The sequence below is a fragment of the Emydura macquarii genome, unplaced genomic scaffold (genome assembly GCF_026122565.2).
Source record: "Emydura macquarii macquarii isolate MOO-44397 ecotype Brisbane River unplaced genomic scaffold, CSIRO-AGI_Emac_v2 contig_3692, whole genome shotgun sequence".
In the NCBI taxonomy this organism is placed as follows: Eukaryota; Metazoa; Chordata; order Testudines; family Chelidae; genus Emydura; species Emydura macquarii.
The window spans coordinates 10,863,534-10,889,944 of NW_027133829.1; the positions used below are offsets into that span (position 1 = coordinate 10,863,534).

Here is a 26,411-nt window from a genome sequence, read left to right on the forward strand (position 1 = left end):
GGGGGCAGGGACAGCACCAGGCATGATGGGGGCCCGAGCCATGACTCAGGCGCTACCGCACTACAAACCATAACTGCGGGCTGGCTATCGCCCCACACACCTGGCCACCACCCGCAGAGGGATGGGGTGCAGAGGGGCCCTTGGAAGGACCAGGTTGCTTGACCATCCCACAAGCCCTGCACCAAATCAGCCCCAGCCAGAGATGGGCCCTGGGGTGCTGCTGGCAGAGCAGGCTGCGTGGAAGCTACCCAGGAATCATGGCCCTTTTTCTGGAGGTGCCCCTTTGACGTGGTGGTGGAGTGAGTCCTATTTCCTTGCTCATCGCCTGGGCCATCGGGGGGTGGCTGGTCCTGTCTGTCTTTGACCCAAGGGCCGGACCAGTGTTGAGATCCGTTCCCCCAGCCTGATCTACAACCGCACTGCAGGCGGGAAATGCTTCACTATTTCCACTTACTGCCACTTCTCCCACTTGCTTCACGGGGCCCAAACGGGCCAGGACTGGGCCCTGGACTCCCCCTGTTCAGTTGTTTGAGTGGGGCCTGGAGCTGGGGCCTGACTTGAGCACACCCGGGGGAGACAGAGACTCTGGGGGGCAAAGGGGCACTTGAGGTCAGGCGCCCCCAGAAGAGAAGAGCAAAGGGACATGGAAGGCGGCATGCTAAACTGATCCAAGGAACCTGAAGATACCATTAGCCCGTGGAACCCCCTGCCACAAGACAGCATGGACGGCAAGACCTTAGAAGGGCTGGACATCTGTGAGGACGAGGAACATCCTGTTACAGCAGGAGGAGAAAAGCCAACTCCTACCTATGCAGGGAGGGGAGGGGGCTGGGAAGGAAATTCCCACTTGGGCAGGTTACTCAGCCACTGTCCACGAGGGGGCATCTTGTACCTTCCTATGAGCCAGCCGGGGACGCTGGAGCAGATGGGCCGGAGGCTGGGGCCAGGCAGGTGGGTTTTAAAGCACAGCCGACCCCGGGGCAGAGCCCGGGAAAGGCAGAGGGCCAAGCAAAGGGATTTCCCAGCAGAGCGCAGTGCTTGCTCTGAACCCACGGCCCAGCTGAGATCTCCCCTGCAGACCAGACCTCTCCTTGGCGGAGGGGTCGCTGCTGCTGCTGGGATCCAGGGGAGCTGGAGACAGAAGCTCTCTTGGGGTCCGGCTTTCCCCAGCCACCAGCACAGGACCGCTCCTGCCGGCCATTCACCAGCAGCGTGACGGACCCAACCCGCGCCAGGGAGCGTCGCTAACAGCGACTCTGACAGGTCACACCAGCGGGTTACCGCCCCGGGCCGCCACAGAAGACAGGGCCCCTTCCACGTCCCATCGCTCGCTCTCCCCTGTCCGGCCTCAGGCGGGAGTGTCGAGGAGGCAGGGGGCACGGGGAAGGGCAAGTGACCCCGCGAGGAGCCCCACGGCCAAGCCAGGCACGGGTTGGCGTCTTCACAGAACTGGGGCGTAACAAGCAGCCGTCAGGAAAGACAAGCAAATGGCAATCCCCGGGCCCGCCTACACCAACTCCCCAGTCGACACCCGCTCAGAAACGTTTATTTCAAAGTGTCGGTAGTCCGATACAGAGATGGGGTTTGGCTGGGGAACCCCCAGCCAGCCGGGGGGCAGGGTGGGACTCAAAGGCAGCCCAGCTCCAGAGCCAGCACAATCCGGTGACACCGGCTCGACGGGGCCCCAGCAGCAGAGCACGGCCCGGCCCAGACTTGGGGGAGGGAGGGATGAAAATTCCTCTTCCACCTCCTCACCCAGCACCGGGCACCCCAGGGCACCGCAGGGCCAGGGCCCCAGAGCCGCAAGGCAAAACCGACCAGGAGCGGGGTGTGAAACTGACCGCTCTGGCTCCCTCCTCCCAGCAGAGGGGTGGATTGGCACAGAGGAAGGCACAGGGAACACGCCCCAGAAACGCTTCCAGAGAGCGATGCGGTGGAGCTGCCGGCTCACCTCCACGTGCTGGGGAGGTCAGCGCAGAGAGCAGCACGCCCCCGGACTCAGGGACCCGTGCATCTCCCCATCATCATCAGCCCAGCAGCCCCGTGACGGCTTTACACACGCGGTTAGCAGCTCGTTACCACCCTGCACCGCCGGCCCCGGCCCCCGCACCACAAGGGAAGGAGCCCCCCCACAACCCAACAGGACCAAAGAAACAAACAGCAGATGGACATGGAAAGCAGAGAAGTCCCAGGAGAAGAGCCGGCCGCGAGCAGGGCTCCCGCCAAAACCAACACAGCACCTGCGGACGAAGACAGAGGTGAGACGGGCGGCGGCTGGTCCCTGCAGGCCCAGGGCAGGGGGTGAACACAGCCCCTCTCGCTACCAGCGCTCACCCAGGGGCCATCCGACCGCAACCCCTCAGGGGAAGAGGCTAAAACGACCCCCCCGCCGCCTAAAGGGGCCCTTCCGCCCTCTCCTTCCCACATGGCAGGGCCGGGCAGGTCTCTGGGAGCAGCCCAGCCTGTGCCGGAAGCTGCTTCCGCATCCAGGAATGTGGGGGTGCTCACATTGCATCCCCCCGCCTCCTCCAGGTCCTCCCACGCACCTCTCAGCTACTGCCTCCTTCGCTCCTTCTTGGCTGGCATGATGGGGGCGATCTCTCTTTCCTCCTCTTCCTCGCTCTCCTCCTCCTCCTCAGACAGAGCTCTCCTGTGCACTGGGACACACCGAGGGGCCCCTTACTGACCGGCAGCTCCCGCTCACGCTCTCTATGCACTGGGCTTTTCAGACACAGGGGCACCCCCTCCCCGACCCTCGCCGGCCACAGCGGGGCCCCGCCCACAGGGAGAGCGCAAGCTGCCTGCGAGTCCCCGAGGGCCCAGTGAGCAGCCCAGGGGGTGGCTCTGGGGCCCAGTTATGGGGCCAGCCGCTCAACAGCCACCCAGCTAAGGGCATGGGAAATGCAGCCGGCGGGGGCAGGTGACAGCACCCGGGAATCTGCCCCTGCTCAGCTCTGCAGATGCAGCCCAGCCATGGCCCCTGTTCAGGCAGTGACCCCCTGCAGGCCCTAGGGCGGGCAAAGCCCTCCCCATCTCCCCACTCCCTTTAGAGAGCATCGCCTGCCCGGCACACGCACCCCGGCCTCCACCGGAGGAACCAGTTCCCTGGACAGAGCCCCCCGCCCACCCCCGTCAGCCTTTCCTCCTGGCCAGCGCCCTGCAGACCCTCCCCAGCTCCTTACTGATCTGGTGCTGCCCACTGAGCCGCACGGGGCCGGAGCCGGACGCCAGGTGGAAGGTCACAGGGAGCTGGAGCTGGAAACTGTCCAGGCTCAGCTGCAAAGAGACAGCAGGAGGCAGCGCAGTGAGCGGCAGGGCATGAGCCCGGGGCTTCCCCACCGCAAGGGAAGGCCGCGGGATGCTTCCTCCCCGGGTCCACGTAGCTCCCGGTCTACAGCCCAAGAGGGCACCCGGCGGCCCTGGCTGCGAGGGCGGGGTGAAGGTCAGCAACCGGGGAACCGAGGGGCAGCGAAACAAAGTTCCCACGCGCACGGCCCCGCCGGTGCGTCTCCCTCCCGACCCACAGCCCCCTGCTAGCCCAGCCCTGGGCTTCCCCCACAGAAGGCTCTGCCGATGCCTCTCACTCCTGACCCGCAAACCCAGGCTCCCCACCCCCTCAGCTGTGTTGATGTCCCTTAATCCCAGCCTACATCCCCCCGGCTATTCCTGGGTCAGCCTCTCCTCTGCAAAGACGGTTACGTCAAACCACGTGCTGGCTTCGCTGGGGTGAGACCAGACAGATGCAGCCAGACGGCCCAGGTCGCCAGCTGAACCAGACATCGGGGAACAGGGGCTTTGGGCTCCAAGAGCACCCAGCTGCACCACCGGAGGGGGAAGGAGATTCCCACCTGCTGCAGTGGCATTAGGGTTTATATCCTCCATGGGCGGCAGCCACTAGAGGGTGACACACAAACAGCTGAGCTGGCCCGAGTCTGTCCGGCAGAGCCGCAGCGAGCATAACCAGGCAGGCTGGGTAAAAGGGCAGAGAACAGACCCAGCCCTGACACGTCCCCAGCCCCCGCAGGCACTCCTGCCTGAGCCCCCAGCCCCCGCAGGGATCGCCCCGCTAGGTCCTTTTACCGTGGGCTGGCAGGACAGCTTCAGATTGGCCACCGGCACGGCAATCTCCTGCTTCTGATGGTTCCGCCCCACGACTTCCACCACGTTGCATTCGTCCTTTGCGCCGTCTGCAAGGCAGATCTGGGAGGGAGCAGAATGGGGTGTGGGGGGGGGGGGGGTGTTAATAGAAGTTGACACCTCTAGGGGGAGGCAACACAACCGACCAAGGTCTGACTGCACAGGACGGCTCAGCCCTGGAATAGATCCTCTCACCACCTTACAGCAACATTGCAAGCCAAGGATCAGAGCAGTACAGGGAGGGTGCAAGCCGCCACCGTGACATTAGACAGGCCTGTCTCTGGGAACCCTGCTGCATCAGGGCATGAACCAACCCCTAATAACGTTCCCTCCGTGGCAATTATTCCCTCACTGCCCACGAAGGGGCTCTCGCGCTCCCTCTGAAGAAGCTGGTGCCCCCGTCAAGAGAGAGGAGGATGGGGCAGAGGGTGCCAGTCTGGCAATTCCTCCATGAAGTGACTTGCCCGAGGACAGACAGGAACTCACAGGCCGAGCTCACACCAGCACTCAGGCGCTCGGCGTCTGCTCTAACCACTAGCCCACACCGCTGGCAGCTGAAACGTGCTCTATGGAGGAGAGCGCCGATAAATCAAGCAGACTGCCCTGGATCTTGGGACTGCTGCCCCCAGCTTCTCAGAGCGATGTTATCCCGCTCCTTGCTCCGCTCCCTGCAGGCGGCTGAGCAGACGGCGCCCTGGGCTGAGACACCACGACTGCTGACAACTTCCAGGCCGCTTCTCTCCCTACCTGAGCCCGCAGAGACGGCAGGATCCAGCATGAAGGGCAGAGGACGCCTCGAGTTGCCCGCAGCGGCCCGGCTCTGGCGGAGCGGCAGCATTCCTCCACTGGAGACGGGGCAGGGCCCGAGACGAGCCGCATTCATTTTGCTTAGCATCGTCATCGAGACGCAGAGCACGAGCCTCCACCAGAAGCCAACGCGACATGCACCGGACCCCTGCCGGGAACTGCCTTAGGGTGAGCCGGAGCCGGGCGGGGGGGGAAGAGGGAAGGACAGTGCAGAAGCCAGAGAGAGAAGAGAAGCGAGGGTAGCCGTGTACACAGAGCAGGAGTTCCCCCTTACCATACACAGGGCCAGGATGTGGTCCGAGTCGTCCTCTTCGTCTACCTTAAACGTATAGGACCTGGTGCTGCCCGTCAGCTCGCAGCCTGGAGAAGCCACACGAGGAGTCAATGAAAGCAAAGAAACAGCCTCCTTCCCCCGCAGAGCAGGGCCGGCCCTAGCACAGGGCGGATCGGGGCGACTGCCAGGGCCGCGCACTTCAGGGGACCTCGCTCCAGACCGGGCGGGAGGCAGGTGGTTACCGCCAAGGCCCTGGCTTCAGGCTGGGACTGGGTGGGCGCCGGGCAGTGGCATACCAAGGGGGCCAAGCTGCAGGGTGTGTGTGTGCGCGCGCGCACGCACACAATGTGCAGCAGCAGCTGCCCCTCAGAGCCTCCTCACGCATCGTGACAGGTCGGCCCCATGCCCCCACGCAGACTGGGGGGGGCGGGGGGAGGGCCGCCCCATCCAAGGCAGTGCCGAGCTGTGGGGCTGGAGTGGGCGAGGCAGGCGCTGCGTGGCGACTAAATGCGGTGGGGGGGATGGGACGGCAGAGCCCAGTTCTGCCCCACGCAGGAGGAGGTAAGCGGCATGCTCCCCCCCCCAGCAGGTACAGACCCGCCCCCTTCCTGGGGCAGCTGAGGGTCAGTGCCATGGGAGCCAGGGACCCCTCCTGCCCTGCATGGGGAGGGGCACATGAGGCGTGGGGGGCCCTAAATGCAGGCTTGGTCCCCTGGCGCTGGGCCCACACAGTGTGGTTTGCCCTGGGCCCCGCACCCCGCTAGGGTGGCCCTGCTAAAGAGCCAGGGGGAGACGCTGGGATCACCCTACAGTCCCTCCTGCCGCTCTAGCTGAAGAAGTTGGTGGCTGGCTGCGAGCCACCCCAGAGCCAGCTGCATTTCAGTGCTCAGAGAAGGAGCCCCAGCCCATACGCACAGCCAGGGAGGGTGGCACTTTGGACCCCCTTGGATAGGAGTTGGGAGCAATGTAAAAACCCCACTAGACGCTGACACCCCACACTCGGCCGGGGGGCTGGGCCAGCAGCACCCATCAGTGCCAGGATGCTCCTCCAAATAGCTCCAAGCGGCTTCTCCACGTGGGGCCATGCAGAGCCCCGCTCCCCCCAGCTGGGCTGCGATGGGACTGGACCAGCGGGCGGTGGGGAGTGCCTGGGCCCTGACAGCTCCCAGGGTAGGGGGGAGTGAGCGAAAGAAGGGCAATCGCAGGCTGGGGGCAGCTGGAGGAAGGCCCCACGGGGACGTGGGCTTTCACCCACCAGCTCTGCAGCCGGGCCCCACGGTGCCTCCATCCCTCCCAGAGCCCTTGGCCTGCCCTCCCCATGGGGCCCATCGCAGCGCGTCCCCAGGCACAGACCCTCCTCCGGCCCGGCCTCTCTCTTCACCCCAACTCCCCAGACACTCACCCCCCAAATACACCACCCCCAGCCCCACCGTCTCCCTCCAGCCCCCCAACTCCGGTTCCCAGCCTCCCGCAAGAAACCCGCCCCGGCCCGAACACCCTGGACCCCCCAGGACTTCTCCCCCTGCCCCACCCCGCAGTCCCAGTCCTGGCCGGCTCCCCACGTGGGCGCCCCCCCCCACACTCCAGGCCCCCCACGTGTGTGCTCCCCAGCGCCTCCACTCCGGCCGGGCCCCCCACGTGTGCGCTAGGGTCCCTCCACGCCCAGCCCAGCCCCGTCCCGGCCCCACGCGGCTCCCCACGTGCGCTCCCGTCCCGGCCCCAGCTCCCCACGTGCGCTCCCGGCTTCCCCCCGGCCCCGGCCCGGCCCCACTCACCGAACGCGAAGTTGCTCAGGCACAGCCTGGTCCTGGTCCCGGTCCCGGCTCCGCCCGGCGGCAGGAAGGCGGCCATAGCTGCACGACGGTCCGGGCTAGGTCAGGCCGGGCGGAGGCGGCTACAAGAGCCGGACCGGCCCCGCCCCGAGCCGGCGGCCCGCCCCCGCCCGGCCCCCAGCGCCGCGCCCCGCCCGCGGGCGGAGTCTGCAGCCGGCTCGGCTCTGCGTCCCCCCGCCGCTGCCCCGCACCGGCAGAGCAGGGGCCGGTCCCCCCCATCCCGCCCCCCTCCTGCAAGCAGGGCCCCACGTGCGGGGAGGGGGGCACTTTACCGGGGCCGGCCCGGGCTGCAACCCCGGTTCCCAGGAGGGACAACGTGCGGCCCAGCTGTGGGTCCTGCCCGGGGCTGGCTAGAGACACGTGTTGTCCCGGGTCCAGCTCCGGGGAGATCTGCAGATCTCGGAGATTTGTAACGCAGGAGGGGCCCCGTCTTACACGTTTGTGCTGGGCCCAGAAACATCCTGCTGGGCCCTCCCTGCCTGCAACCGCCTCCGGGGAAGCTGTCTCCCCGCCAGAAAAGACCCTACACAAACAAACAGGGTGATGTTCTCTTCCCCTGGCCTAACCCCAGCAAGCCAGGCTGGGAATACAGGCCTTGCCCCTCCGCAACCAACCCAGCCCACCCCACCCCACCCCAAACCGCTGCAGTAGAGAGAAAAACAGGCCCCACAGAGCAACTGCTTTGGGTTCCCAGCTGGGTCCAGAGAACCCAGCCCTCGGCCTGCCTGCTACAGCCCAGCTCGCTTAGCTGGTGTCAGCAAGAAACGGGGTTGCTGCATACCCGTGGACTTCCGTCCAGGGCAGGGGGTGGGTTTATCACAGCATCAGACACAGACGCTAACGGTTTGTCAAAGGCCCCAGACCCCACGATGAGGGCATTTTATCTATTGGCCAAACCCTAAATAAATAAATAAAACAACCGTTTCCATTTAGCCCTATTTTCAAGTTCAAAAGAGAAAGTTGCAAGGGATTGAAAAGTCAGGTTGTGAGCACCTGGAGTAGCGGCAGGGGCTGCTGGGACAGCAGGCAGGAGACCCGTTAGAAGAGAACTAGAGGGAAATGCCAGGAGGGAAGTGTGTCTGTTGCAGTGGTAAGTGGTGTTCGGTACATGGTGCATTTTGTTTACTTGCCATCCATTGTTCAGCCACTAAGCAACGCAGCATGGTGTGTGCAGTGCCAGGCAACGTGTTGTTCCTGGTAAACAATGCAGGAGCTCAAGCTGCGTGGAAGCGTGTAGCTGTTTTCTTGAATGAACTCCTGTCTAAGCTGGACAGAGTCAATAGGTCATGGTACTGAAAATAATATCATCACGCTCTCCTATAGCACTTTTCATCTGTAGATCTCAAAGCACGTTGCAGGTAAGCGTTGTGACTCCCATTTTACAGGTGGGGAAACTGAGGCACTTTCCCATAGTCACCCCAGTGGCCAAGCCAAGAATAGGATCCTGGGCTCCTGAGTGCCAGTCCGAAATACTGTCCACCACGCCACATTGTCTTCCTTGGAGAGATCCTGCCCCAGATCCCTATCACATCTCTCCCTCTGTACAGCTTTAAAGAAACACCCTGCAACTTAGCTAATTATTCTGTAACCCTACCAGCCGGCAGTTCCCTCTTTCGATTGCAGGTCTCCTCCGCCGAGTAGCTTAGGACACACGATTCCTCTGGCTGTACAACAGAGTGTAGGAGGCACAGGAACATGGAGGCTGTGACTTGTTCTGGTCAGATTCTGGGTTAGGGAATCACCTTCCTAAGATCCATGTGGATAATGTAGTCAGCGCTTCCTCTACTGACCAGGTGCACCAGGAAGGACACAACTGAGTTGGTCTAAAAAACAGGCCTGTGAACTAATCCTGTTTCTGCCACAGACTCTATCTGCAGCCTCAGCCGGATCATACCATTTGTTTGTGCCTCGGTTTCTCCAGGTGTAAAGCAGAGGTATCACTCGCCTCTTACACGAGAGGGGTGGTGAAGCTTTTCATTTTACAAGCATTCTGGAGTGGAGAAGATCCATGTAGGACTTGCCAGACGGGATCAGACCCAAGGTCCATCTAGCTCAATGACCAGTTTCCAATGGGGCCAGCATCTGATATTTCAGCGAAAGGTGCAGAAACCCACAATAGCAGATGTAAGACTTTAAAGTCCCATCCTAATGTCTGAAAGAGGGAGGTTTTCTATCCCTTCCAAAACTTTTTTCCCCTTATGAACATTAACGATTATCATTCCTGATATTCTTGTTATCCATATAAACATCCCACGTGGAAGCTAAATTCTTCAGCTCAACAACATACCGTGGCCTTGAGTTCCAGAGACTCATTATACAACATGTCAGAAGTATTTCCTTCGGTCAGTTGAGTTTGCCACCTTTCAATTGCATGGAACATCCTCCAGAGTGTTATTACTGGGGCTGTTAAACAGCTGCTGCATTCTGGCCCAGAAGTAGCTGCAATGCAGTGGAAAATACAGTCATTACTATAGCTACAGAGCCTGACCCTGGCAAAACCTGCATGCTGGACTCGGACAGAACTTTCCAGGAGATCTGCAACCAGTCACTACCCTAGCATTGGTCACAGGCCCTGGCTGCCCGTGGAGAGCTAGAGCCAGGTCAGAATGCGCTCCGGGAACGCAACCGCTTTGCTGCTCGCTGGTGATTTGAAAACCAAATGGCCACACAGCGCAGTTTCCACTGCCTCGCTCATGCCTCAGGGCACCCAGCCGGCTTCACAAAGAGAAAAAAAGGTCCTTTCTAGGTGGACTCACTTGATTTAGCAGCTGTGTTGGGCAGGGAGGGGGTATCTGGCGAAATGTCATATTTATGGTATTTTATTTCCTCTCAGTGACACCGGCAGGGTTATTACCCCGCTGGGACCCTAATGAGTTTTCCTGGCAGCTGGCCTCTTCTGTCGGACTTGAAAGAGAAGTGCAGGGGGAGCGGGGCAGGGAAGGAGAAGCCCTCAGACTGCTGGGGTGGGTGGGCAGGTGCAGGGAGCAGGCAAGCAGCCAGCCACACGACGGAAGGCTTTGCTGTGTCGTGTTAGCCACCCGTCTCCTTCCCGCCCTGTGCGTACAGCCAGAGCTAGCGCTCCTGGAGACTCGTATCTTTAGATACTCCAGAGCTCAATGCACCATGTCACGGCTCTTTCCAGCAGTCTCCACGCCCCAGTGTGCCTGTGGGGTCCACGTCAGCCTAGCAGGGTTGCTCTGTATCACCCATCGCCATGGTAGGTGAGCAGTGTACCAGGCTCCGCAGCATCATGGACGATACGTCACCCCACATCCGGCCCCCTTCCCTGCTGGCAGGTCTTTGACCCTGGAGAAGGAACCCGGGCGGGCAAGGCCCACCAGGGGAAGCAGCAGCGTTGGCAACGGGGGGCCCGATGGATGAGCCGAAAACAAAGGAGCTGGGAAGGGTAGCACTTGGTTAAGGGAAAGCAGCAGGGACAGAGGCCATGTGAGCGTCAGTGAAATGCAGAGAGGTGCTGGAAGGGGCTCAGCTCCAGTCCTCTAGTAAACAGCATCGGCATCTTTAGGGGAGGAAGGGTGGCCTTGAGTTTAAAGACCAGGGAATGGGGCATCTGGGTTCTACTCCTGGCTCTTGTCACTTTGTCGCTGTCTGAGCTAGGACAAGACACCGTGCCTCAGTTTCCCCATCTGTAAAACATCCGGGCTCTCACACAGGCGTGCTCTGGGGCTGAAGTCACTATAGCTGGGCGAGCACTTTGCCCTAGTTCCTGCCGTCCCAGGCTCTGAATGGCAAGTGCTGGTGTCACTGATAACAGCGCTGCCCGTAGGGTTAAGGCGGCCACGATTCAGCAGTACGGACGCACAGACACCTCCGACTGGGAGATTTCACTCTGTTCTTCTGGAGGTGCTGGCAGTGGTCGGGTGAACCCGTACCGCAGCGCCAAGCTCACATCACATTCTGGTTAGAGGCTGCGGGATGAAAAATCCGCTGCTTGCTGGGGTCCAGTTGGAGTCTGTTCAGCAAGAACCCAGCTGAAGAGGGATGAAGAGCCAAGCCCGGCCACAGAACGAGGCAGTAGCTCACTGGCTGATGGTTAGACCAGGAGGGTTGATGGTGCTTGCAAACCCGCTTGACTTCCAGTAGCTGCTCTGCTTTGCCCTGCCAGCTGGCTGGCCTGGGTGGGCCAGGCACCCCAGCGCACTGGAGATGAAAACACCAAGTTTTGCTTTGAGCCCTTAAAGGGACACAAGCCACAAACTTGACCTCCCCCAGAGAGGTTTTGGACTGTGGCAGGTTCCCGTGGCGCTTCCCCCCTTAGCCTCCCATGGAGCCTGCCTGCTTTATCCGTGGGACCGCCAGACCACGGGGAGTTTTTAGACGGATCCTGAGAACAGAGATCAGCACAGAACAGCACACCCAGTAGAGAGAGCCTCGTAAATTTCCAGACTGGCTGATCTCAGGAAAGGAGCAAGCAGAAGTGTGCTCAGATACACAGCCCCCAGTGTGTTTTTGTAGGGACACCTAGGGATGCTTTATGTAACCAATCATGGATTATGACAACTCTTAAAGACAGATAAAGTAAACATTATGCTTCTGACTTGAGGTGTTTACATTATTGAATAGAATAGGTTTTCTTTAAAGCACCATTCAACCATTAGCGCTACCACAGCACCTTACAACTTGATTTAAAGGTTGCAGATTAAGAACTATTTACCCATCACTGAGATACAGCCACCTCTGGCCTGGTACGTGGCAGCTGTTTAACATTGCACTGTAGAACAGAAAATGCAGAAGAATCGCATCTCCAAATGAAACAGCAGAGACGCAGAGCACAGCAACTGGAGCTGGAGTTTGACCAGGAGAAAAACATTAATGCTGCTAACTCCTGCAAAAGCTCTGGGGGATTTTTAACACTCAGCCCGCCCGGCCTGGCATTAAGGAGCTGTGTGTAGCCCACAGCCGTCAGAACTGTGTGGTGCTATCATTCAGATGGAGAAACCTAGGGCTTGTAATCTCTAATATTTTTGTCTTAATATATCTACAGCATTGATCATCTGAGATTGCCTTCTCTGCATCAGAGCCTCGAGGAACATAGGAACAGCTAGACAGGATCAGATCAGGGGACTAGTATCTGGTCTCTGAGAGTGGCCTGTACCAGGTGCTACAAAAGAAATGCAAGAAACTATCAGGGATTAGATGGTTAAGAGTTTGGTGTGAGCCCTGCAGCATGGGATTTAAAATCCCCTTCCACAGTTCAACATTAACTCTGGATATTCTTAAACCCTGCCTCATGGCCTGTCTCGCTCAATTCCCCTCCCTACGCATCTAGCACCACCGCAGTTTTACCATCAGCTGTGCTGTGCAGGAAGCCTTCTTCTCTGCAGCTTGTGCCACCCGCGAGAGCTTTGCTTCCATGCCTCTTTTTCTGCAGTGTGTCGTTTCACCACGCAGAGCGTTTTGCGAGACACTGTTCAAAATAAAGTTGCATTACATTTCCATATCACTGCAGCTCTAATTTATACAAAGGCCATTCCCCACAACCACTGACCGCCTTGCTCTGCAAGCCTTGACTGTAATACTAAACCTCCACCAGATACATTCGTCTGATCACAAACTAAACCAGGCTTTGACCTCGGACTATATTTTTTATTTCTTTTTATTCTTGACTGCTGGCCCCCAGAAACTCCTCTGTTCAGAAAGAAAGACCTGGGACATAAAGAATTATTCCCCAGGAAAGGAACTAACAAACTATTAATTTTTTTTTTAGCAGACAGCTCTAATAATTCAAAGCTGGGAGCAGCTGCCTTAAGAAAATTCCTTTTGGCTCTGGGTATTTATTGTTCCTGGGATTGTGGAAGCGTGGAACTTGATTACTTCTAGTTAGTTGGTGTGGATGCATGCATGGTGGGCTGAGGCCTGTCAGGTTGGGAGCACACAGGAGGAGAACCAAAGTTGCATCATAAAAAAGATCTTAACCAGTTTCATACAGGAAGCTCAACCCCCTTCTCCCCCCAGGACTCTAGGTGTATTTCAACAGCTGTGACTGCTGGATAAATGGCACCACCGGAACCTTTAAGTTGCACACCTGGTACTGTCTCTGCAGCTAATATTCAGTAGTCCTTTGTGGTCTTGTGGTTACAGCAACGGAAGGGGAATAAATAAGGGGCTGGCCACATGAGAAAATTGCACTGTTTTAACTTTAGGCGTGAATATTAACCATTACAGTTAACGGACGCAAAAAGCTGCGTGGACACTTATTTCGGTTTAAGAGTGGCTTACGTCAATCCATTAAAAACTGGTGTAAGCCACTGAAACAAACTTTTGTACCAGTTTAATCGGATCTGTTAAAAAAAAAAATCTAACAAACTGTCCCTTCCTTTTCACACAAGCCCCTGCAGTTATGGAAGGGATACGAAATGTTACGTTTCAGGGTGTAGGCCATTATTAGCTAAGGGGGGGTCAGGAGGACACTTCTCCCATGGGCTGGTTCTCTCATAACCTGCTGCAGGTTTTCTTCCACCTACCTCTGAAGCAGCTGGCACCGGCTAGTGCTGGTAACAGCAGGCTGAGTTAGACTGACCACGGATCTGATCAGGTCTGGAAAATTCCTACTCAGTTCATGATGTGACCCTGGGCCTGTTTTTCAAAGGTGCTAAACACCCACAACTTCCACTGAGGCCGTGGGAGCGGTGAGTGCTCAGCACCTTTGAAAACAGTCTGTTGATCTCGCTGCCTCATATTAGCCATCTGTGGAATGGGGACAATACTGAGCTTGGGGGGGGAAGAGTGAGTGAGTGTGTGTGTCTCTTGAGGCATTTCATTGACAAACTGTTAAAAATTGTTCTCTGCCAAGTCTCCAGCACTATCTTTCCTCTCTGTAAATTCCTGGTTCTTCCGAAGCATCTGTAGACATGGTAGCGTACTGCGACACCTGCCGGGCATTACGTGCAAAAGCCAGCAGTGCTCTTTGGTGTGCCTGTGTACAGAAATCAGAAAGACTTGAGGTAATCCGCTGAAACTGAAACAGGGTCAGGTGGTGAACTTAACCCTCTTAGAACCAAGAGGCAAAACAATCCTAAATTTGAGGAGAAGTTAGACTGGCCGGGTGCTCACGGCTCACTGAACCCGACAGAGGAACTGTATGTTGACCAGGCTGCTGTGTTCAAGCCAAGAGAAGAGTTGGTTTGAGAAATTCAGGCTAAATTTCACTATTCTGTCAAGTGAGACGATGGAGAGATGTTGTGAGTCAGCAACACGGGGACCTAGTGACTAAACGAAAGCGTATTCCGCGAGGTTGCTCAGTACGTAGGCTGCCCAAAGCAGGTATTGTATCTATGGGATTGTTTTAGATGTAGCTTAACAGCCTGTTCCTCAAACTCCATCGTCCGTGCTAGTAGGAGAAGATTCAGCTCGATGGAGTTGACAGCCTCACCAGCAGGACGAAATAAATAGCAAGTGTAAATTGTACCTGGTCATTAATATACGACGCCTATTTAAAATAAACCTCGCTACATAAAAACGGCCAGACTGGATCTGACCAAGGGTCCATCCGGCCCAGTGTCCATCGGCCAACAGTGGCCAAGGCCAGGTGCTTCAGAGGGAATGAACAGAACAGGTCATCATCCTGTTGCCCACTCCCAGCTTCTAGCAGTCACAGGCAAGGGACGCTCCGAGCATGGGGTTGCATCCTTGATCATCTACACTGATAGCCATTGATGGACCTATCCTCCATGGATGCACCTTATCCAACCCTTCTCTGAACCCCATTATACTTTTGGCCTTCACAACATCCCCTGGCAATGAGTTCCACAGGTTGACTGTGCATTTTGTGAAGAAATACTTCCTTTTATTTGTTTTAAACCTACTACTTATTAATGTCATTGGGTGACCCCTGCTTCTTGTGTTATGTGAAGGGGCAAATTAAACTTCCTCCACACCAGTCATGATTTTATACTCTTTTAGTTGTCTCTCCTCTTTGCTGAAAAGTCTGTCTCTTTTTAAGCTCCCCCCTATGGAAACGGTTCCATACCTGTAATCATTTTTGTTGCCCTTCTCTGTATCCTTTCCAATGCTAATGTATCCTTTTTGAGATGGGGCCACTAGAACTGCACCCAGTATTAAAGATGTGGGCGTACCATGGATTTATATAGTGGCATTGTGATATTTTCTCTTATTTGTCCCTTTCCTAATGATTCCCAACATGCTGTTAGCTTTTTTGACTGGCACTGCACATTGAGCAGCTGTTTTCAGAGAACTCTCCACGATGACGCCACGATCTTTTTCTTGAGCGATAACAGCTACTTTAGACCCCACCATTTTGTATGTATAGTTGGGATGATGTTTTCCAATGTGCATTACTTTACATTTATCAACACTGAATTTCATCTGCCATGGTGTCGCCCAGGCACCCAGTTTTGTGAGATCCCTTTGCTTAGGACTCAACTATCTTGAGTAATTTTGTATCGTCTCCAAATTTTGCCATCTCACAATTTACCCTTTTCCCAGATCATTTACGAATATGTTGAACAGCGCTGGTCCCGGTACAGACCCCTGGGGGACACCATTTACCTCTCTCCATTCTGAAAACTGACAATTTATTCCTACCATTTGTTTCTTGTATTTTAACCAGTTACTGATCTTAAGAGGACCTTCCCTCTTATCCCATGACTGCTTACTTTGCTTAAGAGACTTGTGAAAAGCTTTTGAAAGTCCAAGTACACTATATAGACCAGATAACCCTTACCCACGTTTGGTGACCACCCCCTTTCCCCCCCAAGAATTCTAATAGAATGGCAAAGCATGATTGCCCTTTACAAAAAGCCATGTTGACTCTTCCCCGATAGATCGTGTTCATCTACATGTCTGATAATTCCATTCTTTACTATAGTTTCAACCAATTTGCCTGATACTGAAGTCAGGCTTACCGGCCTGTCATTGCCAGGATTGCCTCTGGAGCGTTTTTTTAAAAATAGGCATCACATTAGCTATCCTCCAGTCATTTAGTACAGAATCTGATTTAAGTAATAGGTTGCATACCCCAGTTAGTAGTTTTACAATTTGATACCCGAGTCCCTTCAGAACTCTTGGGTGAATACCCTCTGGTGCTGGTGACTTATTACTATTTATCAATTTGTTCCAAAACCTCCTCTATTGACACCTCAATCTGGGATAATTCCACAGATGTCACATAAAAAGAATAGCTGAGGTGTGGGAATCTCCCTCACCTCCTCTGCAATGAAGACCCAAGCAAAGAATTCATTTAACTTCTCCATCACCTTATCTTCCTTGAGTGCTTCTTTAGCACCTTGATTGTCCAGTGGTCCTACTGGTGTTTGGTAGTCTTCTGGTTTCCGATGTACTTCAAAAAAAAAGGTCTGTTAATTTTTAAGTCTTTTGCTAATTGTTCTTCAAATTCTTTTTTAGCCTGGATGATTATACTTTTACACTGGACTTGCCAGAGTTTATGCTCCTTTCTATTTCCCTCAGTAGGATTTAACTTCCAATTTTTAAAGGATGCCTTTTTGCCTTGAACTGTTTCTTTTACTGTGCTGTTTAGCCATGGTGGCAGATGTTTAGTTCTCTCAAGTTTTTTAATTTTGGGTATACATTTAATTTGTGCCTCTACTCTGATGTTTTTTAAAAAGGCTCCATGCAGCTTGCAGGCATTTCACTTTTTGTGACTCTGCCTTTTAATTTCCAGTTAACTAGCTTCCTCATTTTTGTGTGGTTCCCTTTTCTGAAGTTAAATGCTACGGTGGTGTGGTATTTCCCCTTTGGTATCTCCCCCCCCCAACATGTTAAATGTAACTATGTCTAGCTGCTGTTACCAAGCAGTTCAGCTATAATCACCTCTTCCACCAGATCCTGTGTCCACTTAGGACTAAATCAAGAATTTACTCTCCCCTTGTGGCTGCCAGGACTAGTTGCTCCAAGAAGCAGTCATTGCTGGTGACTAGAAATTTCTTCTCTGTCTCCCATCCTGAGGGGACATGTATCCACTAAGTATGGGGATAGTTGCAATCCCCCATTATTATTAGGCTATTTTTATAGCCTCTCTAATCTCCTGGAGCATTTCCCAATCACCATCACTGGACTGTCACTAGTGTATTCCTACTGCTATATTAGTATTCACGCATGGAATTTCTATTCATATAGATGCTCTGGTACAGTTCGATTCATCTAAGATTTTTACTGTATGACTCTAAAGCTTTCTTTCACACACAGCGCCACTTCCCCATCAGCATGACCTACTCCCTCATTCCTCTATATTATGGATCCTGCTGTTATTGTCTCCCATTGATTATCCTCATTCAACCAAGTTTCTGTGATGGCCATTATATCAATATCCTCATTTAATACCACGTACTCAACTTCATCCCTCATAGCATTTAGACTCTTAGCATTTGTACATGAGCACTTATAAAATGAGTCACCCGTTAGCTGGCTGCTGTTGTGATGTAACTGAACGGGACTCTTTCAGGGGGCTGTTTCTCTTCAGTTCCTACCTGTACTTTATCAACCCTTTTGGTGAGGGTAGAAGCCAGCAATTTTAAAATTCATTTTGGACCAGTTCTCTACAGCTTCCTCACAAACTCCGACTGCTCCTGTTTTTCAGAAGTGTCTTTGTAAGGCAAATTATATCTCCTGGCCTGCCGACAGCAATTCCGGGCCCCAGGGCAAAACACTTAATGGCCCTCCATCCCCTAGAAAGGGATGGGTGAGGTTGACGACCCTGGGTGTCAGGTGCAGCTTCCGTTTGGAGCCCCACCCACACTCCACCCCAGGCCCCGCCCCCTTCGCACTCGCTGCCACGTCCTTTCCCCTCCCTTCCCCAGGCATTGAGCGACAGCCGGGGAACTGAGGGATGAGGGGGAGAGATACACATGGCCAGCGACGGCAGAGGAGAGATGTGGCGGGGGAGACCAAGCAAGGGGGGGTGGAAGAAAGGAGGGGGACTGAGTGGAGAGGGGCCAGGGGTGGAGCAGGTGTAGACTGTGGGTGGGGCCACAGGCAAAAGAGGGGGGCCAGGGAGCTAGCCTCCCGCATGGAAAGCTGCAGCTGCCGCCCATGGCCAGGCCCTTTTAAAATCAGAGGCCTCTGGGCAGCCTGTACATCTCCTACAAAAAAATCCCCATCATATTCCTCCCTAAAATATTAAGCCTCTCCTCTCAAAATACACCTTTCCATCCTTACCTTGGCCATAAATTCAATCTTTGCCCCTAAAAATAATCCCATCCTGCCCTTTAGCCCTCGTCTCATATCTTTCTAGACTCCGCTGGAGCTGGGAAAAAAGTGACCTCCTGGCTGGAAGCAGGAGTCTAGACCCTGGCTGGCGAAGAGGTATGGACAGCTGGCTCACTTCAGTCCCCATACCGCAACTCCTCGCCTCCACATCACACTTTGAAAGCTGGGTTGTCAGGAAGAAGCAGGAGGAAGAGGACCCACCCTGCTAGTCTTTGTCATCTTCCCACTCTCCCTGCTTGGCAGCTTGCAACGGTGCAGGGTGACAGCTGGGGACTGGAGCTACGTGAAAGAGGGAAGCACCAGTGGCCGGCAGAAGCTGCTACTGCATTCGCTGCGGAGACCAGAAGCTGTCCAAGACCTCCTTCCCACCTTATGGACACACTCCACCATCCCAGGGCCGCAGAACTTAGGCCCAGCTTGCACAGGCTATATGGGATCTTCTACCTAGTGAACTCAATCTTTCTTCCACGGTCCCTCCAGCGCCCTGCACCTGCTATTTCTCCCCTAATATCTTTCTGGAGACATGGCACCCAGAAATGAAAGTGACAGGCAAGGAGCGGTCACATCACCTATCCGCCTCCATCTAAATTCTAGCACATCATTCAGCTCTGAAACCTTCTTCTCACTATGGATGAAACCACGATAAAACTACATGACTAGGCCCAGGGACTGAGGGAACCAGGCAGAGCCTTGGCCCACATTGTTTATACCAATACTGTGATGCAGCTCCATGATGCTGGCAAACCAGGTGCCTACTTACGCCATGGTCCCCATACCTCACTTGAATACTGAAACCCATGGCTGAAATCAATCCCATTCACCGGTGTGGTACTATTGGTAAAATAGGCATGAGAGCTATAACAATGGGCCAGTGCTTAGACGGTGTAAACCGGTGCCAACATTAATCTCACTTATTCCATATTGCAAAAGTAATATTTAAGCATTTGTAGCATAAGCCTCTGTACATTTGAGGGACTCTGAAAGTGATAGAGGTAGCAACAAAGTTGAAGGAGAAGAGATTGAGATGGTATGGACATGTAATGCGAAGAGGCGAGGACCATGTGACGAGAAGAGTGTTGGAAATGGAGCCCCCTGGACCCATGGAAGAGAGGAAGGCCAAAGACCCGTTGGAAGGATGTGCTGAAGAGACACATGGAAAGTGTTGGACTTAAGATAGAAGATACACAAGATCGTATTGGATGGAGAAGGACCATAATGAACCTTTTTGGCGACCCTGCTTAGTGCGAGAAAAGCCGTAAGAAGAAGCAGCAGCAGCATAAGCCTCTGTGACTGTACTGTTAGAAATAAGGAACAGGGGCTCCCAGGAGCAGACTGAGTTGATGGCTGCCCTTTATTGCCTGCTCATTCCACGCTCGCCGCCGCGAGTGAGCGATGGGGGGAGAGGAGGGGAAGTTTACTTTACAATCCTTTTATCCATAACAGTATGTAAATGTATACATTTCCAGCAACTCCCCATAGACCCTTATTTGGTTACATTAACAACTATAAAATGAATATTAACAACTACATAATGAATACAATTATACCCGCCCGTTTGTTGTTTACAGAATTACTTCACAGAGCGCAGGCACATCACCTTGAAAACTAGCATTCTTTAAAATAGACAAGGGAGGGAAAGAAGATAATGCCCTCTTTGCACCAAAGGTCTTGCACAGGAGGGGAGATAGTTATTTTGCTAGCCTCATTCCCTGCGCAGATGGCCAGGAAGGGAGGAAAAGAAGAAAGATAACACGACTTTAACTAGAGTTTATACCAATTACCAGAAACAAGGTTTGCCTGTGCCATGACCCCGTTCCCTGTAGGTTAGGCCTGACCATTTGTCCAGCTTTAACTCTTTACTCTCCTACATGTACATCACCAGACAGGAGAGGGACATTAGTGTAAATAAAGTATCGATCTTCAACAGAAGACGTTATGTCTTCCCCACAAGGAAGACTCGTCGAGAGCTGAACTATTGTTGAACATCGAGGAGGACAAAAGACTTGGCTGATTGCTCTTCCCCCAACCCCCAGGAAGAAGACACATGCAGGTGAATTCCTCCCACCAAGTTTGCAATTTGAAGCAGAAGGGGGGGAGGAGGGGAAGGGATAAAATCCCCTACCTTGAGGAAGCTGCATCTTTATGCTGCTTGGACTTGTAGGGCCAGTGGTTAGGCGTCAAGGACGTACAGAGCTTGCTTACGATAAAAGGCTCTATTATTATTTTAAACTTAAGACTGGAACTCATTTACTTACCTGCGTTAACCTTGTAAATAACTCCTTTCCTTTGCCTACTGAATAAATCTTTAGATAGCCAGTCCCATAACAAACTAACAGCGTTGTCTTCCATGTGAGATCTGAAATGCAATTAAGCTGGGGTAAGTGACTGGCCCCTTGGGATTGGGAGTAACCTGAATATTGCTGTGATCCTTGGTGTAAGTGCCCCAGGGGACTGTCTGAGACGCCATGTTAAGGCTGTTATAGTGCTTGAGGAGTTTTCACTTGATAATTGGTTGGTAAAATCTAAGTATAGAACTCTCGACCAATGTGGGGTTTGTGCTGTTTCCTAACAAACAGTCTGCCCTGAAGCTGGTACCCATGCTCGAGCCACTGCAGGACAGCTTGACAGATTCTCAAGCCTTTACACATTTAAGGTCATAATCTGCCCACTTCGCCTCTTCCTCTGCAGCTTCGTTGTAAAATTGGCCCTGTCGGCTTATTTAAGCATGCTGTTCCAAGAAGGACTGGTGAGCAGAGATAGGGTCCACCCATCAAGGAGAAGGAAAGAATATTTTTTGCTACAGACTGGACAACCTGGTAAAGCAGGCTTTAAACTAGGCTCAGCAGGGGCAAGAGACAAAAGCCCAAAGGTAAGTCCAGAACATGGAGAACCTGGGTGATGGGTCACAATCTTGCTGGGTCACAATCTTGCTGGGGGAGAAGGATGGGCAATCATAGCAGGGACAGAGGAGAGACAAGAGGGAATATAGAGGGGAAATCTAATGAACATCTTATATGACTGTACACTAATGCAAGAAGTATGGGGAACAAACAGGAAGATCTAGAAATGCTAGCAAATAATCACAATTATCACATAATTGGCATCACAATGGGATAATTTACATACCTGGAATATTGGTACGGAAGAGTACAGCTTGTTCAGGAAGGACAGGTGAGGAAAAAAGGGAGGTGTTGCCTTGTATATCAAAAACGTATACACTGGCACCGAGGTCAAGCTAGAAGTGGGAGGCAGACCTGTTGAAAGTCTCTGGGTAAGGATAAAAGGGTAAAAAACAAGGGCGAGGTCATGATAGGGATCTACTACAGGCCGCCTAACCAGGAAGAAGAGGTGGATGAGGCTTTTTTCAGACAACAAAACCATCCAAAAACACAGGATCTGGTGGTGATGGGGGGACTTCGACTAGCCAGACATTTGTTGGGAAAATAATACAGCAAGGCATAGATAATCCAGTAAGTTCTTGGAACACACTAGAGGGAAGAAAAGGTTACTTACCTTGTGCAGTAACGGAGGTTCTTCGAGATGTGTCCCCTGCATGGGTGCTCCAGTGCAGGTGTGGCAGCGCTCTGCGCCTGAGTTTGGAGATTTCAACAGCAGTGCCCATGGGACTGCGCATGCGCACCTCTCCCCCTCACACTCTGTGGGGGACATCTCTATAGCGCTGTGAGGTCAGACCACCCTCAGTTCCTTCTCTACCACAGAACTTGTGTTGCACACCGAAGCAGAAGGGAGAAGGGTGGGTAGTGGAACACTCATGGAGACACACATCTAGAAGAACCTCAGTTACTGCACTAGGAGAGTAACGTTCTCTTCAAGTGATGTCCCCATGGATGCTCCACTGTAGGGGACTACAAAGCAGGGCCCCTAGCTGGAAAGTTGGGGCTTCACAGCAGCATGTATGGTCGAGGATAGGACCTTATGTCCAAAGAGAATCTGTAGAAGAGTCATGCATGACGGCGTAGTGCTGGTCGAACATATCTGACGCTGCCCATGTGGCAGCCTTACATATATCTGTAATGGGAACATTATTAAGAAATGCAATGGATCTTAATACTGATCATGTGTCCTGTATCGAGGTAAGTGATTGCCTATTATAAAGTTCATAAGATAGATGTATGCGCTGTTACATCCACTTAGAGAGGCGTTGTTTGAATATAGTGGTGCCTCTGGATTTTTCAGCCGTGGATATGAAAAGTCGTGGCAACTTTTGGAATGACCTGGTTTTATCTAAATAGAATGATAGTGCACACCTCACATCTAAAGTGTGAAGGGCTGCGTCCTGTTGGTTACTGAGTGGTTTGGGAAAGAAGGGAGGGAGGCATATGGGTTGATTGAGGTGAAAAGATGTTACAACTTTAGGTAGGAATTTTGGGTGTGGACGAAGCATCACTTTGTCCTTATGAAACACCGTATATGGGGGGTATGCCATGAGGGTTGAGATTTCTCCCACATGTTGGGCAGATGTAACAGTGACAAGAAAGGCCATTTTCACTGCTAGGTGTAAATGCGATCAGGTTGCCATTGATTCAAATGGGGGTGTACTCAAAAAGCGTAGGACAAGACTCAGGTCCCAGTTCAAGGTAGGAACCCGTATGTGTGGGTATCGGTTTTGAATGCCCTTGATGAAACGCTTTGTGAGAAGGTATGTGAAGACTGAGTGGCCATCGATGGGGTAGTGAAAGGCGGTAACTGCAGCCAGGTGTACTCTAATAGAGCTGTTGGCTAATCTGTCCTGTTTGAGTTGGAGGACGTAGTCCAATATGAGTCGTAACAAAGCGTGTGCTGCATTGACCTGCTGTGGAGCACACCAGTGTTGGAATCTATTTCACTTGTGTGTGTAAATGCATCTGGTAATGTCACATTTGCTATTCAATAGTATCTGTTTCACTGCCTCTGAATGGACTATTTCTGGATCCTGGAACCACAAAGGAAACATGCTTTGAGATGGAGCATTTGAGGGTTGGGGTGATGAATGTGTCCCACATCTTTGTGAGAGAAGCTACGATGTCAGGAGAATAGTTGCCTGTTCTGTTCATTCCCTCTGAAGTACCTGGCATTGACCACTGTTGGAAGTCAGGATACTGAGCTACATGGACCATGTAGGCTGACATAGCATCATGCAAAGAAGGTAAGTGTACCAAACTTGCCATGGCAGTGTTGGGGCTATTAGTATAACATGAGCTCAGTCTTCCTGTATATTGCATAGGACTCGGAACAGGAGAGGAAGGGGAGGGAAGGTGTTAAGGAGTGGTGCATTCCAGATTATGAGGAACACATCCCCTAGGAATTCACATCCCAGTCCTACTCTGGAGCAAATTTGAGGCCAGTGTGTGTGGTGTTGAGTGACAAAAAGGTCTATCGTAGGGCAACGTCACCAGTTGAATATGGGTTGGAACGCTCTCATGTCCAGCTCCCATTTGTGCTTGTGCAAAAATGTCCTGCTCAGCATGTCCATGGTGGTGCTCTGATGCCAGGGAGATACTCGGCTGAAATGGAGACGTTGTTCTGGCTGGACCAGTTCCATAACTTGGTCCTGACAAACCTCCTCTAGCTTGAAATAGTTCATGTAATTGTATTTAGCCATAAGGGCCTCATACAACTGGAGCGTGGCTGAACAACAAGATTTTTGTACAAATAAGTCTAGATGCTTCCCATCTCATTCAGGGTAGACCAATCGAGATTGATACTGGTGGCCCTTCTGCACTGCATTCACCACGAGCGAGTTCAGCATGGGATGCAGAAATAGAAACTCAGCATTTTTTGCCGGTACATAGTATTTTCTCTCAGCAGGTTTGCAGATAGCATGGAAGCTGGGGTCTCTGCCAAAAGAGGTTTGCTGGTTCAAGTAGAGCCTGTTGATAGATAGGGCAATTTTGGCTGTAGAGGAGGTATAGAGGATGTTTATGAGCTCATGTTGTTGAACATTCCACTGGAGGTGGTCAAGGTGCAACGAGTCTGCCACTCTGCGGAACAGTGCCTGAAGCTGCTGGCCACTGTGGGAAGAGGAGGTATGATGGCCTCATCCAGCGATGATGAGGAGAAACATAGGGCCGGGTGGGGCCTCATCCTCCTGTTCCTTTTCCTCCGTTGGTATTTGGGGTAGTTCTATTTCTGGAGGTCGGGAGGCTGACAGACATGCGAGAGATGCAAGCATCTGAGTTTGTTGTCTTGATGCGTTGCCAAATCATGCCCTATACATGACCTGGGGTCCCAGTATGGAGGAAGAGGGACATGTGGTTGCATCCACAGAGCTCTCTGCCAAGCCTGGGTTCCCTGAGTAGTGCGAGGGTAGAGGCATGGTAAGTGGGTGCCATTTGCCCAGATGTTGAAGGGGCAATAGATTCTTCATATTCTTCCTCTTCTTCAGCTTCGTTATGGAAACGGGCTGCCATCCCTGAAGGCAGAGTGAAGAGTGTCTTGTTTCTGGTGATGGCGAGACTTTGGGTAGGTCCCACCTGAGTAGCGGAGAATGGGGTGTCAGATACCCTTAAATATGTTGGGTACCTGAACTCCTGGAGTGGTGGATACCTCACCATCAGTGCCGCTAGAGTGCACCGTGCAGAGGTGTAAGTTTTCGGGAGATCAGCATGTGGTGCCAGAGATTTCTTTGGTGCTGTTGATTTTATTGGTGCCGAGGGTTTCAGGGCCAAAGACTTTTTCGGTGTTGAGGATCTCGGTGCCGATGTTGCTGTAGAGGTGCCAATGGCTTCGTCAGTGCCAAGAAAGGCACTCGTGCTGAAGATGAAGAATGGTGCTGATGGCTGTCATTCTGCCCTAGTAGGGTCTTTAGACCGTTTCTTAGAGACAGTACCCGAGGTACTCGGTCTCAGGGTGGAGCTGTGTCCCCTGTCAAACCATTGAGGCCACGGATCTAGCCAGGGATAGCATTCTTGTGGGCTGCGCCTCAGAAGCTGAGGAAGGGACAGCTCTTTTCTTACCCTCTGCCCAATCCAAAGATGTTTTTCTTTTCATTGGGCATGGAGAGGGACTTCATTAGAGTAAGTTTTAACCTAATGTTCCTGTCCTTTCTGACTCTTGTTTTAAGCCCTGGCATTAGGAGCACTTTTGGGGAATGTGTTCCTCTCCCAGGCAGCAGCTACACTGTGTGCAGCCATCCGTTATTGGAAAAGTGGCCACGCATGAGACGAATCTCAAACCCAAGGGAGCCGGGCATAAGGATGAGGGAGTAGCTTCCAGGTCGGGAGGGGAGGGAAGCAGGAGAATGGAAATCTACACTAATCTAGTAACTAGAATTAGAGAAATAAATTGTAAGGAAATTTTTTTTTATAGGAAGGAGAAAGGAGAGGAAACAGTAAACTAAACAAAAGCGTATACTATGAGGTTAGGCACTATCTAAAGTAATCTAGAAGGAAAACGGACTCGGCTAACGGGTTCTGTCCCAGTACAAAGGTGGTAGAGAAGGAACAGATGGGGTCGGACTGCACAGCGCTATATATACACACTTCTTGCGCAAAGTGCAAGGGAGGTAAGGTGCACATATGCGGTCTGACGGGCACTGCTGTTGAAGATCTCCAATCCCAGATGCAGAGGTGTAGCCGCACCTACAGTGGAGCACCCATGAGGACATGACTCGAAGAACTTTTTATTACAGAAGGTGGAGAGAGAGAGTACGTAGGGGAGAGGCTGTTCTAGATCAGATTCTGACAAGTAGGGAGGATTTGAAAATTTGAAGATGGAAGGCAGCTTGGGTGAAAGTGATCATGAAATGGTGGAGTTCATGATTCTGAGGCCTGGTCTACACTACCGAGTTTTGTCAACAAAAAGCTTGTTGACTGAACAGTAGAGGTGTACACATTGAAATGCTTCGTCTACTGATGTAACTCCCCCTGCTATGCTGATATAATAAAATACCTCAATGAAAGGCATAGGGCTTATGTCAGTGTAGATACTGCATTCCTTACATTGGCTGTTGTCTTTCTTGTCAATTTCATAGGTTTACTAGAGCTGTGAAATTGACAAGAAGGTGGGTGACTAGAGCCCAGCTGCCCCCCACTCCATGCCCAGAGTCAGGGCGAGAAGTCCCAGGCAGCTTCCCCCAGCTCTTAGCGAGGAATTTGGGGGGAGGGGGGGTGGCGGCGAGGGGCGGGCAGCCTGCCAGGAACCTGTGGGGCAGCCGG

The 26,411-nt window shown here is 53.1% G+C and overlaps 1 protein-coding gene across 1 annotated transcript; it reads right to left on the reverse strand.

Annotated features, from left to right (window-relative positions):
- Window positions 1–814: 814 nt before the first annotated feature.
- Window positions 815–7,137, reverse strand: NPM3 (nucleophosmin/nucleoplasmin 3). Its single transcript, XM_067537161.1, has 6 exons — window positions 6,994–7,137; window positions 5,219–5,304; window positions 4,081–4,200; window positions 3,183–3,276; window positions 2,547–2,657; window positions 815–2,240 (listed from the first exon to the last, which is right to left on the reverse strand). Exons 1-5 carry the CDS (start codon window positions 7,067–7,069, stop codon window positions 2,554–2,556), a joined length of 480 nt encoding a protein of 159 aa, XP_067393262.1. The 5' UTR covers window positions 7,070–7,137; the 3' UTR covers window positions 815–2,240; window positions 2,547–2,553.
- Window positions 7,138–26,411: the final 19,274 nt, after the last annotated feature.